At 38.6% G+C, this 15450-nt stretch overlaps 1 protein-coding gene across 1 annotated transcript in view; it reads right to left on the bottom strand.

Annotated features, from left to right (window-relative positions):
* Nucleotides 1–15450, bottom strand: part of LOC124777962 (putative inorganic phosphate cotransporter) — a 57769-nt gene that overhangs the window by 34754 nt on the left and 7565 nt on the right. Inside the window, exon 2 of the mRNA XM_047253525.1 lies at nt 13294–13524. Coding sequence (XP_047109481.1) covers nt 13294–13524 — 231 coding nt within the window. The remainder of the gene's footprint in view (nt 1–13293; nt 13525–15450) is intronic.

A 15450-nucleotide genomic window follows, 5' to 3' on the forward strand; every position in this document is an offset into this window, starting at 1 on the left:
TCCAAAACTGTTAACGGAAGAATACATAAAGAAAAGGATGGGCTTTGCACTCGACTTCCTCACAAACTATGCTGAAGCAGGTGGTGAGTTCCTTGAACACATTATGACAGGTGACGAGATGTGGGTTTATCACCATACACCTGAATCCAAGCAACAATCAATGCAATGGAGCCATTCGAATTCACCAAAAGCCAAGAAATGTAAAACGTCGACTTCAGCAAAGAAAATCATGGCTTCTGTTTTTTGGGACAGACAAGCATTCTTCTGTTGGAATTTATGCCTCCTCAAACGACAACTAATGCTGCTCCATATTGCCAGACTTTGAAACGTCTTCGAAGGGCAGTTCAAAACAAACGCAGGGGAATGCTGACAAGTGGAGTCCGCTTGCTTCATGACAAAGCACGGCCTCACACTGCACTTGTAACCAAAGCACAACTCAAACAATTCAAATGGAACGTATTGGACCATCCGCCATACAGCCGAGACCTAGCGCCCATCGACTTCCATGTCTTTCATTACCTGAGGTCACATCTTGGTGGAAAATCATTCCACGATGATGAAGAGATCAAAGATGAAGTTGAAATGTGGTTCCGACAACAGGCAGCAGCCTTCTATGACTGTGGGATACAAAAGCTTGTGCACCGACTTAACAAATGTTTGGATAACGGGGGTGATTATGTCGAAAAATAACAAATAATCCAGTTAATAAGATGTTACTGACATTTTCTAAATAAATGTTCTATTTAAGGACTGCGAGCCATTGTACCTTTACATTTCGAAATGCCCTCATATATTTCCTACTTAGGCAGTTGTCTGTAGTAATGTCTGGTGCCACTTGCGCATTGACATAGGTTTCATAGCACCTAACCTGACGGCGGTTTCGGAATGTTTTTTAAAAGTTCTGAAAACTTTTTAGAAAAAAATGGATTTTTCTTTTTTATGTGTGTTGCGGCGTGTGAAAATTATCTCCCATCTTTTGCCACTTCCGGTACGATTCTTGAGGATGGGCTTATAACAGTCCGAAACAGGTCGTGTGAAAATAAAGTAATTTACAACTGAAGTGGTATTTTCAACCTCTGCTATCTTCATCCAGTTTTGATTCTCAACAGTTTCTTATTCACAAAGCATACCATGCTTCACGAGATTAAGAATACAATGCTTGAGACATTCAAGAAAATAGAACTCTATAATTTTGCAACTGCACAATAGTGGAATATTTCTCAAACTTTTCTCTGAACTAATAAGAGGTTTCTCAGAACCATCCATACATTGCATTGAAACTATATACACATAGAGCCATTACAGGCAAATTAGAAGGCTGTACTGAACATAAGTCACCTGAGTAAACAGCAGTTCCCAAAACAGCATTTTCTTTGGGTGGGATCCATTTTGCCAGCAAGGAATGTGTGCATGGGTATACGAAACCCTAAAATAGCAAGGAAACTTATGGTAATCCAAAATTTAGGAAAGAAAACAATACAGCGGTACTGTCATTACCAGAGATGAAACGGATAGCTGTTTGACTGGATACCAGATGTCCAGACAGCTGAATGGCTGGCTACTCATCGGTCCGATATTCGGCTGAACATTTTCACAGAGCATGTCGTGAAGAGTAGTGTGAGCGAGCTCACAGACGTCAGGAGTGGACGATCGGCAGATTCCGCTGAATCTGGGCATCATCATTCATGAGTGAAGCGAAAGATTGTGTGACTTAACTATTCGATTTCTTGCGAAATGTGACCTATTTAACTTCTCGTTATTTTATGTTATATCTGAAAATAATTTGTTCATTTGCAAATGAAATTACAAAAAATATCATCAGTAAAGATGAGATCTCTGTAGTTTTTGATATAAAGAGTGGCTATAAAAAGTTTGATTTCTTGTTGTTGGCGGAATTGAAATTTTTCATAGTGTGGAACTAAAAAAAGCTGATATGTACCAATACCCTAGTTTGTTTTCTATTCTTTTGTTTTGATTTGTTTTATTACTCTGATACCATTGAGTAGCTACCCATTTATTGAATATTTATTTAAACTTGTTTGAGATACGTTGATGTTTTTGCAAAATGTAGTTATAATAAGCCATTTAAACTAACAGAAAATATCTAATGTACCTTAAGCCTAATGACATAGTTCTTCTCTAATTAGTACTTCAACTATGAAAACACATTTGACAACGAAACATCAAAATAAATCTCAGGCTATTAATAAAGTTACAGGCGCCCATGGCGGTCCATCATCTTCACCTGCCCCCAAGACAAATCCGTCTTCAACATAGAAAAAATAAAGTTGAATAGCGATTGCTTTGGGACATACACCACGTATGAGGGACAAATTTTATTATTTAATAGCAGATTTGACTGCACTAGACAATGAGCTATTATCTATCAGAAACGACTGGACTTACAACAGTCCTAGAACAAGCTTTACAACTCAGCTAGAACACGGAGCTCTTGCAGTGAGATCTTGTCATAGTTGTCATGATGAAGAAAATACAGCAAATAAGCGTACATGACGCCATTGTGCTGGGTATAGTGGGAAGCAACTCATTTTTAAACTGTGACGCAAAAAAAGACAACAGAGTTGCAACAAAAACGGGTGTTTATTTAGTCGGTGACTGGTTCTCAAACCAACCAAGGTTTGCCAAATAAAATGTCTAAATAGCAGTGACCGAGGTGTGTACATAAGCTTATAATCCCAACTAACGTTAGTTAAAGTTAACATTGGTTAACGAACGTTATTTGCGACCATAAGCATACTACTCACTTTCTTTACTTCCTCTTTGATGGACATTTTACTAGGAAAACATTGGTTTATTTGAGAACGCCGCATCCCGAAACCGGTCACCGACTAAATAAACATCCCTCTGGTTGCAACTCTGGCTGTCTCCTTTTGCATCACAAAGAGACTTAATTCCGTCGCAGATCGCAGGGAAATTTTTCCAAAGCAAACGCATTTACTCATTAATGACACAGGCGCTAACATGGAGAAAGCTGTTCAAGAGATTGAGTATAATTCATCTAGATGTTCCATTTGCTTCAGATGACTATAACGTAGCCATTCAAGGCCCTGGTTGAAGAAGAAGGAATAATCGCTTCTGGTATATACCTCGTACGCACTTCAATGTTTCGAGCTTTACTCACAAAAAAAAAAGTCCAGAAGGAACTAAATTTACCAAAGCATCATTGGTGCAATTATCGGCATGAGACGGATTTCCACCTTTTGTATGGTACAACGCTTCTGGAAACAAAAACCGGCAATGTCTGCATGTGGCTGTTCATGATAAGCTTAGACATTTGATGTCACATCAGTGGGGTTTGATGGAGGAGTGGGTTAAGCTTTTGAAGTCCTTCAAGAAATTGAGAAAATAAGTTCTCGTCTCTCCTGCATATCCAAAGTAAAATTACATGTTGTGGTATTAAATAAGTATTAAGATAAGGTAGAAACAGCAGAAAGGGCCTATGAGTTTCAACAGGGCCTTATTGGTAGCTGGATTGGAAAGTCGTTTCAGCTTCTTAAATGAAGATCCAAATTACTCGACTGCCAACTTTTTAAACCCAAGATTCGACACAGATTGTTTGGAGATTGTTGAGACTGAAAGAAGTCAGCAGAAGATCTCATAGGAATTTTGCGAAGAATTTTCCACCAGAGGAGACAAGACTGAATCAACTATCTCTCGCAAAGCTCACGACACGTTTTGGGGATTGCTTTAACGAGTTGGTAAATGAAAATAATAATAGTAAGCGTGATGGACAAGAAACAAGCATGATTACAAGTGAAATTAGGCATTATTTGAAAACAGCCGAATCATTCGCAGCTCGACTCACTGCCAATATCTCATGGAGCTTCCATAATTTATCTTTGAGTATCTAGAAACACTGTCAGTATCAGTAATAGTATGAATACTATTTTATCTTTTGTTAAATTAATTTGTTTCTCAATGTTTTGTGTCAAGTAATTCCAATTTTCTGTGTTTAGTATCTTATATGTGAATTAAATAAAGTAGATTTTGTAAATTTTCCATAATTTATTGAAAATCTAGTATTCCCCAGATTTTGGCGTACTATCTGGACCCAGTCAGATAGTAACCTGTGTCGGATAGGGCTGATAATGGATAGTTGTAGCATATCCGTTTCATCTCTAGTCATTGTCATTGACACTAAAGATAATGATTCCTCCTTCTTGTAGTATTAATATAAATAATTATATATCACATAAAATGATTTACTGTGAAATGCTCACATTGTATCACACAAACTTTAAGTCCTACATCTTTGAATTAGGTCATCAACAAAAGTTGCATTTTGTTTTGGTAGTAGGCCTACATACGAATTAAATGTTAAAATGAATGGAGGTAGCTATGATTTAATATAAATATTATTATGTAAAGAATCATACAATAGAATATAATTATTAAGAAATAATGTATGAATGTTTTTAATTTTTATTAATTATTGGACAAAGAAGTTGAGGTAATGACATTGAATTTCAACTGACATTTAATTTTTTCTAACGACAGAAGTTTCAGAATTCTTGCAGATGCACCAACAAATTGAAATTTGCATGAATAATTTTAAAAATTATAATGTATGGGATTTTTCTATTTTTTTCTCACATTTGATTTTACTGTGGACCAGTAAAACTGTATGAATGTACTGCAAATTTTTGGTAAGTAACTGAATGAAATCCAAATGATCAGATACCTTAGATCTCATTTTCCTAATAATCACTTTCTGTCATTTCCGCTCTTTCTACTCAAATGCAATAAATTTCTAATTTCTTATGTAACTAAAAGAAGAAGGTTGGTTTGTAAATGAAGATAACTTAGGAAACAAATTTGCAATGGTATGTTCTTTTAATTGTGTTACTTTTAGAAAGAGGTTTATAAGAACTGAAAAAAGTTTGACACGTAAAAGATAAAATTAATCACATTACTCTAAATAATGATGATGTTTCTTTATCTTTAGTTGGACGTGTAGATGATACCTTTGTTGCATTTGGTGATACCAGAATTGTTGTGAACATTTTAATGAAGACATTTTGCATTTTGGGTTGCGTCTTGTGACATGATGTATTATCCTGTTGAAAAATTCCACTGCTGCAGGAAACATGATCGTCATGAAGGGGTGTACGTGGACTTTAACAATGTGCGATACTCCTTGGCCGACACGGTGGCTTCCATGAGCTCCACTGGACCCTTAGATGACCACATGATTGTTCCCCAGAGCATAATGGAGTCTCCACCTGCTTTTCTCTGTCTCGCAATACAGATGTCTTGGAGCTGTTCGCCTGTAAGATGACGTATTTGCACATTCCCATCACCATGATGAAGAAGGTATCGGGATACATCAGTTCATGTAACGCAATGCCACTGTGGCAACGCCCAGTTCTGATAGACACGTCCTCATTTCAGTCGTAGTTGCCGATGTCGTGGTGTTATCATTGGCACAAGCCTTGACGTCTGTTGTTAGTTCTGCAACAGTTAGCCAAAATGTGTTGTTTTACCAGTCTGCCCAACCTACGACGTCCGACATAAGTAATGAGGAGTGGTCGCCCAACCCCACAACAATTGGATGTGGTTTTTCACTTGTTGAATACACTCACCACAGCACCCCTCGAACACTCGGCAAGTCCTGCAGTTTCCGAAATGCTTGTGCCGAGACTCCGGGTGAACACAATCTGCCCTCGGTCAAACTTCCCATTCCGCACATTGACAGCACGATCACTGATACTACATGCATTGGGCGTGTGTAAACAGTCAAACAATAAGCAACCAGTTGCACATTAAAAATTTAATTTATTGACTGTTTTTCAGAAGGTTTTGCCTTCTGAAGAAGGGCACTAAGTGCCCGAAACCAGACAAGAAATTAAATTTCTTATGCGCAACTGGTTACTTATTATTTCTTTATATACGGCTATAGTTGCTGAAGATGGAAAAATACTAAACCGTGCGTGACTAGCAGTCATTCATCTTCAGGTGATGCTGCTATCGCCTGCAAGGGTTTATATCGGTAGTACGACGGTTTTCATAATGTTCTGACTGATCAGAGTGCAAAAATACAACAGTTCATTCCTAATGACATCATTTAGGGCGAATATTATCGAAGAATGAGGATTTAACCCAACTTTAAGGGAAATTCTTTTTCGACTGAATTACAGATCAAGTACACAGACACATCACAGAAACATCAACGATTCACAAAGTTTCACCAAGGCTCATAAATTAATAATTTCTCTTCATATTAACATATGCAAGAACAAATTCACCATCGTGCAGGAGCATTATTGCAGACAGTGAATGCTGACCCAATTTTCCTCAGATGTATTTCCTCGGAAATCCTGATGATGAAATCAGTCAGCATTGTTCCATCAGCCTTACGGTAAAGCGAAACATTATTACGCAATTACAACTCTTACATGAACACAATAAATTTGTCAAATTGTTCAATGCTGGACTAGAAAGGATTCCTTCGGATGATCACAAAATAGTGATCAGACCAGACAAAAGATCTGTAGGCGAACTTGAAAGATGCTTCAATACACTGACATTGAATGAAGTTGCTTTTGTGGTTGTTGAAGAGAATTTGGTGTCTCACGACATATTGGTTCAACGACATGATGGTGATAACCTTCAGCGTATCTGCAAAATCCATTGTTCGTATGATGCATTACAGTACCCACCGATATTTTGCCGAGGAGAGAATGGATATTATTTTTTATTAAGATGATGAATTCATGAATCTTCCATTAACTAGTACTAGCAATGATATTACTCATGTTTCAATTCGATACCCAACAAAAATTCATGATTCACTTACAGTTGCAAAAACAAACAAAAAGATCATCTGTACGATTTTTTACGCCCACGTTTGATGATTCGTGGAAATGAAGACAAAGTTAAATGAACGCTGAAAAATCTGCAGTTGAAATACCAGAAATATCCAAGCATATTGCTTCTTGCTAGAGATGAACCTTTCTTTCTGTTTCTTTGGATCATTAATTTCAGAAGAATTATAGGCAGAGAAGTGGAGGTAATCGACTTGTACCACTATTGAAATAAGTCCTTCATATATTGGAATGCCGCAGATTGTTTCATCAGTTCACCGTTGATGTGTGTGTCAAAATCGAAAGGGGACGTCTGACATATAAAGTTTAAATAAGCAAAAATTAGGTACGGAAGAATACATTCACCCCCTTAATATCATGAATGGATTTGTAAACGCAAATAATGCTGGCCAACTTAGCATATTGTCAGCGACGTATGTTAGAAGCGCCAATACAGTCGACCACATTTATTCATCATTTTCACTTGCGACGCAAAATGGATCGAAATCAAGCAACTGCTACTACCCAGTCACTCATCTAGCGATCGCCACGATATTACACCACCACTATTCAAACAGAAATGCAAGGGCCGTTGGGTTTCATTACGAAATACTATTATGTCTTCGGAGACGTGTGATATTGGACGTAAATTTCGGTGTGACAGAGAATAGGACTGCACATATTCTCCTGTGGTTGGTCGAGAAGATAAGAAGGATGAACTTGTCGCCATCATTTGAGCAGAAATTTCTGATCCCCAAAACGGATCCAGAGTTATACGAGGTAGTGACTACGAATACTATTCATGGACAGTGTGGCAATGACAACCGGGATTCAACGTCCTTGATCGAAAACAAATGCCCGAAACGTTATCCACGTGCTTTATTGGCTGACACGATCACAGGCAGTGGCGGTTACCCCCTGTACCGTAGTGGCTACTTGGAGGATAACAGCATAACTATAATGCCCAAAGTCAGAAATAAGGACGTTGTAGTTGGCAGTAGCTGGATTGTTCCGTATTTGCGGCTGCTTTCCAAAACATTCAAAGCACACTTCTATGTTGAGTATTTCAATCCTAAGTTCATCAAATACGTTTGAAACCACGTCAAATAAAGAAGCGTCATGGTTGTATTTGGTATAGCAGCTCCTGATGCCAACGATGAAGTTTCACAATTTCAGATGGGTACATATGGCACAGCAATGAGGCTTGGAAAATCTTTTCATTCTCCATACGTGATCTTCATCCTGCTATGGGCCATTTAGGTGTGCACCTGGAGAATGGACTACGAGTTTATTTCACGTCAGCAAAGAGAGCTGAACGACCATTAGCGACAGCGCTGATAAGCTTCTACACGACATGCGCAAGTGATCCATTTGCAAGAACACTGCTTTACTCGGAGACGCCGCGACATTTCACATAGAACGCATCACCAAGAAAATTCCAACGTCGGAAACATGAAACATTTTACTGGATACGTCAATGTATATTCAACCGATGCCTTGGGGCGCATTTACTCGATTCATTCGAGCAATGTCGAATGTTTTTATATGCGTTTATTATTGGTTAATATTCGCGAACCGAGTCCATTTGGAATTTTAAGAACTGTCAATGGTAAGTTGTGCGCAATATATCGGCAAGTCTGTCAGTGTTTACATTTGCTCGAGAATGAGATTCATTTGGGTAACACACCCGCTGATGCTGTTATTTCGTCTTCTGCGCATCAAATTCGATAACTTTTTGCCGTCATCATTCAGCGTCTTTTTCATCGAACTCACTTCATTTGTGGAACAAATACAAAGACGATATGGCCGAAGACATACTGCGTCGATTGCGTACGACAATACCGAATCACGGAGTTGAATTGTACGCACAACGAGGCGTTGACTTCTATAGAGGCCGCTGTGGCCGAGCGGTTCTAGCCACTTCAGTCTGGAACCGCGCGACCGCTACAGTCGCAGGTTCGAATCATGCCCTCGGGCACGGATGTATGTGATGTCCTTAGGTTAGTTAGGTTTAAGTACTACTAAGTCCTAGGGGACTGATGGCCACAGACGTTAAGTCACATAGTGCTCAGAGCCATTTGAACCAGTTGTGCCGCCAAGATGTTGAACGAATTAGGAATACCAGCATTGAATCGACCCAAGCACGGTGCATTCAACTGAACATATTAACGAAACGGCAATACGATGGAGATGCTTTGAGTCAGTCAGTGTAAAGGTGATGATGATTTATATTGGAGGGCGCTAAACAGCTAGGTCATCAGCGCCCTTGAATTAATGTTATACTGAAGAAGCTTATCATAATCTATGGAAGGTGATCAATAAACTGGAAAACTACGTTTAATCCCAGCACAGGAAACGTAAAGCAACACCAGGTTTGTGAGGTTCAGAAAAGCCCGTAATAAGACCTCAGCGAGACATAGCGGGATAACTAACTGAAATCATGGAGAAAATACCTCTAAAGATGCTGTCAACAAAGGGACAAATAAGCGTGACTGGATGACGACTTAGAAATAATACGTGACCCAACTACTCTGTGACACATTAAGATTGCACACCAAGTATTTTGAAAAGAATTCCAAAGTCGGAAACATGAAACATTTTACTGGATACGTAAATGTATATTCAACCGATGCCTTGGGGCGCATTTACTCGATTCATTCGAGCATGATGCTAAATGTAAATAAATAATGTACTGTCTTACCTATACAGTACTAAAAAAGAGGATCATCTTTGTAATTAATGTAACAGTATTCGCTCTAAAGCTCACAAAATCAATGTCTCTCTGTACTAGTGTAAAAGGAGTTTTAGTTCCACAAGTGAATTTGTGATATTTTTCCAAACATGATACATCTTCATGATGTTACGATATATCATAGCATCTTTGTCACTCATATATTTGTAAGCACTTTGTATTGTATCAAAACACGTGGTGTGTGCTAGAAACCTTTCCTGTGACAAATCTAAAGTGTTCAGCGAGAAAAATTCACGTATGTACGTATGCGGCAATAAGAATGCAGTGGGAATGGATTCACATCTGTTGGACGAATGTGATGAAAACCACTCCAAACCGACATTTCACATAAGTCACATCCAATGAAAATCTGTAACGCGACCATCTGTGTGGCGTGCTTATAATTATGTATTATTTATATTTTAGAACAATTAATCAGTAAAAAACGTTGTAATGAAATCATGAAAACCGTCTGAAGGTGAATCACAACGATTCGAAACCGGTAGCAGTACCCTTTGAATAAAGGAACTGAAAATAAATTTGTGGTTGGTTGCTGCCTCAACAGCATCAACATTTGTCAAGAAATTTCTTTATTAAACAAAAAAAACTTCGAGCGCAGAATGAAAAAGTCTTCGTTCAAACCCTCAATTACGGCTCTGAAACAACTTTAAGAAAAAATTTTGAATCGTGGAAGACACAAAAGCAAATACAATTTTTTTTCTTGTTTCCAAATGTACTCGTAGTAATTTTTGGTTTACAATGTTTGATTCATCGTAAATGATTTCACATGCAAATTAGGACTTGGAAGATATGACACAAAAATCTTTAACACCTAAGGAAAAGCACCAATCTTTATTTTAGACTGGTACAATTAATGTGTGCTTACATATTCTAGTATTGGCATATAAAATGAATAATTAGCTGGCCAGAAGGGTTCGAACAACTTGAAAATAGTTATAATTTTACCTGAGATAATTTGCATAGCTGTAATAGCATCTAAAAACTTGAGTATTCTCATAGATGAAGCTATGAGTCTAGATCTCGAAAGAAAAGAAATGAAAATTCGTCATTGCTGAACCAGTAAAGTAGTTTAATAATTTAGACATAGAAGTTAAGACAGGTATTCCTCAAAAACATGCTGGACATAATGTATGCATCTGTTTCAGATGTGTTTCTGAAAGGTTTTACTGCGTCATCCAATAGCAAGTTTCCTTAATTTACTGCTCTGCGAAATAAAAAACCCAAGACATGCGGGAACTGGCGAGTTTGACTGAAATGTGTTGCCACCACTCACATTGGCTTACCACGATTATAGCAGTATCTTGCCAGTATGCCGACAGTTAGCATGGAGTTACCACCACAAAGTCTGTCCACTTGTGATCTGCGCTCTGTTATTCGGTTTTCCCCAGCAAAACAACAACCCACTGTCGACACACATCGTGGCTTAAGCTTTATTTGTGGACAAGGCTGTGTGAGCATTCGCATGGCAGTGAGACCTGAGTCCATCTTTCGACAACTGAGGCAAAATGTCAGAGCACGATGTGGATGAAAGGTGGCGAAGTTCCCAAAATGGCGATTGTCGTACATTCCACAGGAAGAGTAATGTTAGCTCTCTTTTGGTGCTATCAGAGGTTGTTACTACCTGCTTCGCAACACCACAATTTATACTGAGAAGTATTGTAATGTCTCGAGAAATTATGAGCTGTCATCAAAAGAAAACGCCGTGGATTTTTGTCTTACAAAGTTCTCTCCCTTCATTACAATGGTCAGCATCATGCAGCTCGAATGACCTATGTGGAGCTCGGAAGATTCAAATGGGAAGTGTTCCCACATCCTCCATATTCGCCAGATTTTGCCTCAAATGAGTTTCATATGCAATCTCAGCTCAAAAGTCGTCTTGAAGATAAGCGCTTCAACATCCATGATGAAGTGACATTGACAGTGAAGAGAAGGTCAGGAGCACAGGACCCAACCTGGTTACAACACCGGCTTTGAAAAATTTCCGTCACGTTACCAAAAATGCTTCGCAAAACATCTCACTATCTAGAAAATAACAGAAGCATTGTATAATGTCATTAAAACTATTTCAACATGATAAATTGTGCGTAATTTTTTTATAAAATATGGAAACTTGCTTATTGGACCCATCTCGTACTTTTTAATTAAGGATTTCAAGTTTATTCATTAGAATGTTTCTGCTGTAAATATTTATAGAAATCATGAGAAAGATGTAATTTTCCATGTAATAATGGGTGCATCACGAAGATCAAATTTATGGTAGTACCCACATTTCAGGCCTATTCACAAAGCATAATTTTTCCACAAATCAACTTGGGCAGAGTGCTGAGCACTCAGCGTGCTCCCTAGACTTCTGACGTGAGGTACTTGTGTTTCTCTATGCCCAAGGATTGCTACCATACTTATGCATTGCTGACGACAACAGGATGCTTCTGCAACAATCTCACGCAGCGCTGGTTAGCTTGATCTGTTGTATGAAAAATAGTTCTGCATCGTGTATATCTATTGATACTGTGTATGCTACAGGCTTACTGTAACTGCCGCACGCGCCCCATGTCCAGATTTACAACATGAAATGTGTCCAAACATATACAGGGTGTTACAAAAAGGTACGGCCAAACTTTCAGGAAACATTCCTCACACACAAATAAAGAAAAGATGTTATGTGGACATGTGTCCGGAAACGCTTACTTTCATGTTAGAGCTCATTTTATTACTTCTCTTCAAATCGCATTAATCATGGAACGTACCAGCGTGACTTCAAACACTTTGTTACAGGAAATGTTCAAAATGTCCTCCGATAGCGAGGATACATGCATCCACCCTCCATCGCATGGAATCCCTGATGCGCTGATGCAGCCCTGGAGAATGGCGTATTGTATCACAGCCGTCCAAAAATACGAGCACGAAGAGCCTCTACATTTGGTACCTGGGTTGCGTAGACAAGAGCTTTCAAATGCCCCCATAAATGAAAGTCAAGAAGGTTGAGGGCAGGAGAGCGTGGAGGCCATGGAGTTGGTCCGCCTATACCAATCCATCGGTCACCGAATCTGTTGTTGAGAAGAGTACGAACACTTCGACTGAAATGTGCAGGAGCTCCATCGTGCATGAACCACATGTTGTGTCGTACTTGTAAAGGCAGATGTTCTAGCAGCACAGGCAGAGTATCCCGTATGAAATCATGATAATGTGTTCCATTGAGCGTAGGTGGAAGAACATGGGGACCAATCAAGACATCACCAACGATGCCTGCCTAAACGTTCACAGAAAATCTGTAGAGCAATGAGTCGCATGTCAACACAAGCACCGAAGTCAACATTACCTTCCTTCAATTGGGCCAACTGGCGGTGAATCGAGGACGTACAGTACATACTGACGAAACTAAAATGAGCTCTAACTTGGAAATTAAGCGTATCCGGACACATGTCCACATAACATCTTTTCTTTATTAGTGTGTGAGGAATGTTTCCTGAAAGTTTGGCCGTACCTTTTTGTAACACCCTGTATATCATGTGTCACAACGATGCTAAGGGACGTCTTCGTCCACACCTTAGCGTTGTGCCTCATATTGTTACATGGATCTCTTATCATGTTGGCATGAGTGAGAGTCAGGTTGGCTGCAAAATGTGAAGTGTGTTAATGTAGTTAATCTGTGTGCTGAAAGCGGGACAAGCACTACACGAATAATGTCTTCCTGGTAAGGATGTCACAGCCACGTACCTGAGAGATACCCATGACTACTCTGAACGCACAGACGAGCACCACACCGCCAGTGTCTGCAGCCACCTCTGTGAGCATGGTGAGGATACCGGAGAGGATGAGCGAGGCCGACAACAAGTTCTTCGAATTGAACCTGTCCGCCGCCCATCCTGCAGGAGCCAGCGTCACCACATAGCCCCAGAAGAAGGCGCTCAGGATGGTGCTCGTCTCAGATTGGCTCCAGCCGTAGTCCTTTGGGTAAAATAAACAAACCCATTCACAAGTCTTTGAGCGTTGAGTATTATCCCTACATGTGATAAGTGGAAGATGAATGGTTTTATGGTGTTGACTTACTAGATGTTACGGGATAATCGTCAGCATACCTTCAGGCTGAGAGGGTAAACAAGACGAGCCAGACAGTATTAAAGTCTATACACCAATGACGAAACAGCTATGGAGCCGTTAAGATCTCTGTAATTTATTTTAGTTGAATGTGTAAAAGGGACCCAAGCTGTGATCAAGTATCAGGAGGGACAGAAGGAGGTACTTACTGTAATATTGAGAGAAGCACATCTGGACATTTGATACGACCAAGCCCTTGTTTGAGAACTAAGGTAATCTATAGACATCATTTCCTAACCCAGTTTTCTCAGCAACGCTTAATTTAATTCGACTATACCCTATTACCCACATTTTATTTAACATCTTTTCAAAACAGGATCCACTTGGTTCATCTGGTGGTCCAAGTAGCAGTGCGTTGATGCTATAGAGCAACTTGACATCCGTCGTGACCTGAAACAAATGTCTGAGTTCTTCCGGACATTCCGGAAAACCTTTATTCCAGTAAGTTGCATTTGGCAGTAGGGATTTGGACAAAGCGCATCTAGTCACTACATATTCCAGCTGCCAACTATTACAATCCAAACATTTATCGGAGAACTACATTCCATTTTCAGATAGAATTTTATAATCCATTTTTGAAAACTGAAGCAAGGTTGATTGCGACAAGTAGATACAGACTCTTTGACAGTAATCTAAATTGTCATCATGTAAATTCAATTTTTTATACGTAAGACAGGTATATAACAGCAGCAAAATATTGTTAAGCTCTTGCTGATTCTGCCGATACCATACAATCCTTTCGAAATTGCGTTTTAGGGTACCCGTAAAAAAACATATTTCTAATGTTGTAATCAGTTAAATTCATCACGCCATGTTATGTTAACATGAATTGAGAAACTGTAACAACTAGAGATGATAATAGGATAATAGGTTTCATGAGGTATCTACTCATTTGGCTACTTCAAAAACTTTTTCCTTACGTTTTTACATAGCCTGTGCGGCACTAACTTTATATGTTCGCAACCAGTTTCATCCTCCTAGTTCATTCTCAAGTGATATTGTGGCTCTGTATAAAACGGAATATATTATATTACCTTCATTCACAGAAATCTAACAATGTGACTGTGAATGTGTTTTAAATACATTTACCTGCAGTAGAAAACTATGCCTTATAACTGAAATGAGAGTGTCTTTAAATTTTTTCTATTCATTTCAGTCCAAAAATGCTGTCTTCTTGGTTAGACAACTTGTCATCTACAAAAGTATTATACTGATCAAATGGTAATATTAAGCATGGAATAACTGGAACAATGATTTCAAATACAAAGACTGTACGTTTGTGTGTGTGGAATAACTGGAACAATGATTTCAAATACGAAGACTGTACATTTATGTGTGTATATGATAAAAGTTAAAATATATTGAGGAATTAACTAAAATGAAAAATGGCAAAAACGAAATAAAAATAAATATTAAAGAGTATGGTGAAGTGAGATTTTATTTTAAATTTAATTTTTTTTATAGATGATCTCTGAATGTTAACTAGCAGAATGAGACGGAAATTGTCCAGGAATTTTTGTTCTGTAGTTCTGTTTACTGATTAAGAAGTTATCAGGTGGACATATGAATAACTGGAAATTTTGATTTCTTAAGATATTCATTTGCTTCTGGTTCTTATCATAATGTAAAATCTGGAGCTTCTCACTAATATTTTAAATATATGTTTGTTGCTTCAGAGATGCAGTGCAAAGGCACTTGTACTGTCATCATTACATTTTATGTGCTCTCTGAAATATATCTAAAAGTTTCTACTAATATGTCCAATGTATACCCTGT

Source organism: Schistocerca piceifrons, chromosome 1 (assembly GCF_021461385.2).
Source record: "Schistocerca piceifrons isolate TAMUIC-IGC-003096 chromosome 1, iqSchPice1.1, whole genome shotgun sequence".
NCBI classification, from domain to species: Eukaryota; Metazoa; Arthropoda; class Insecta; order Orthoptera; family Acrididae; genus Schistocerca; species Schistocerca piceifrons.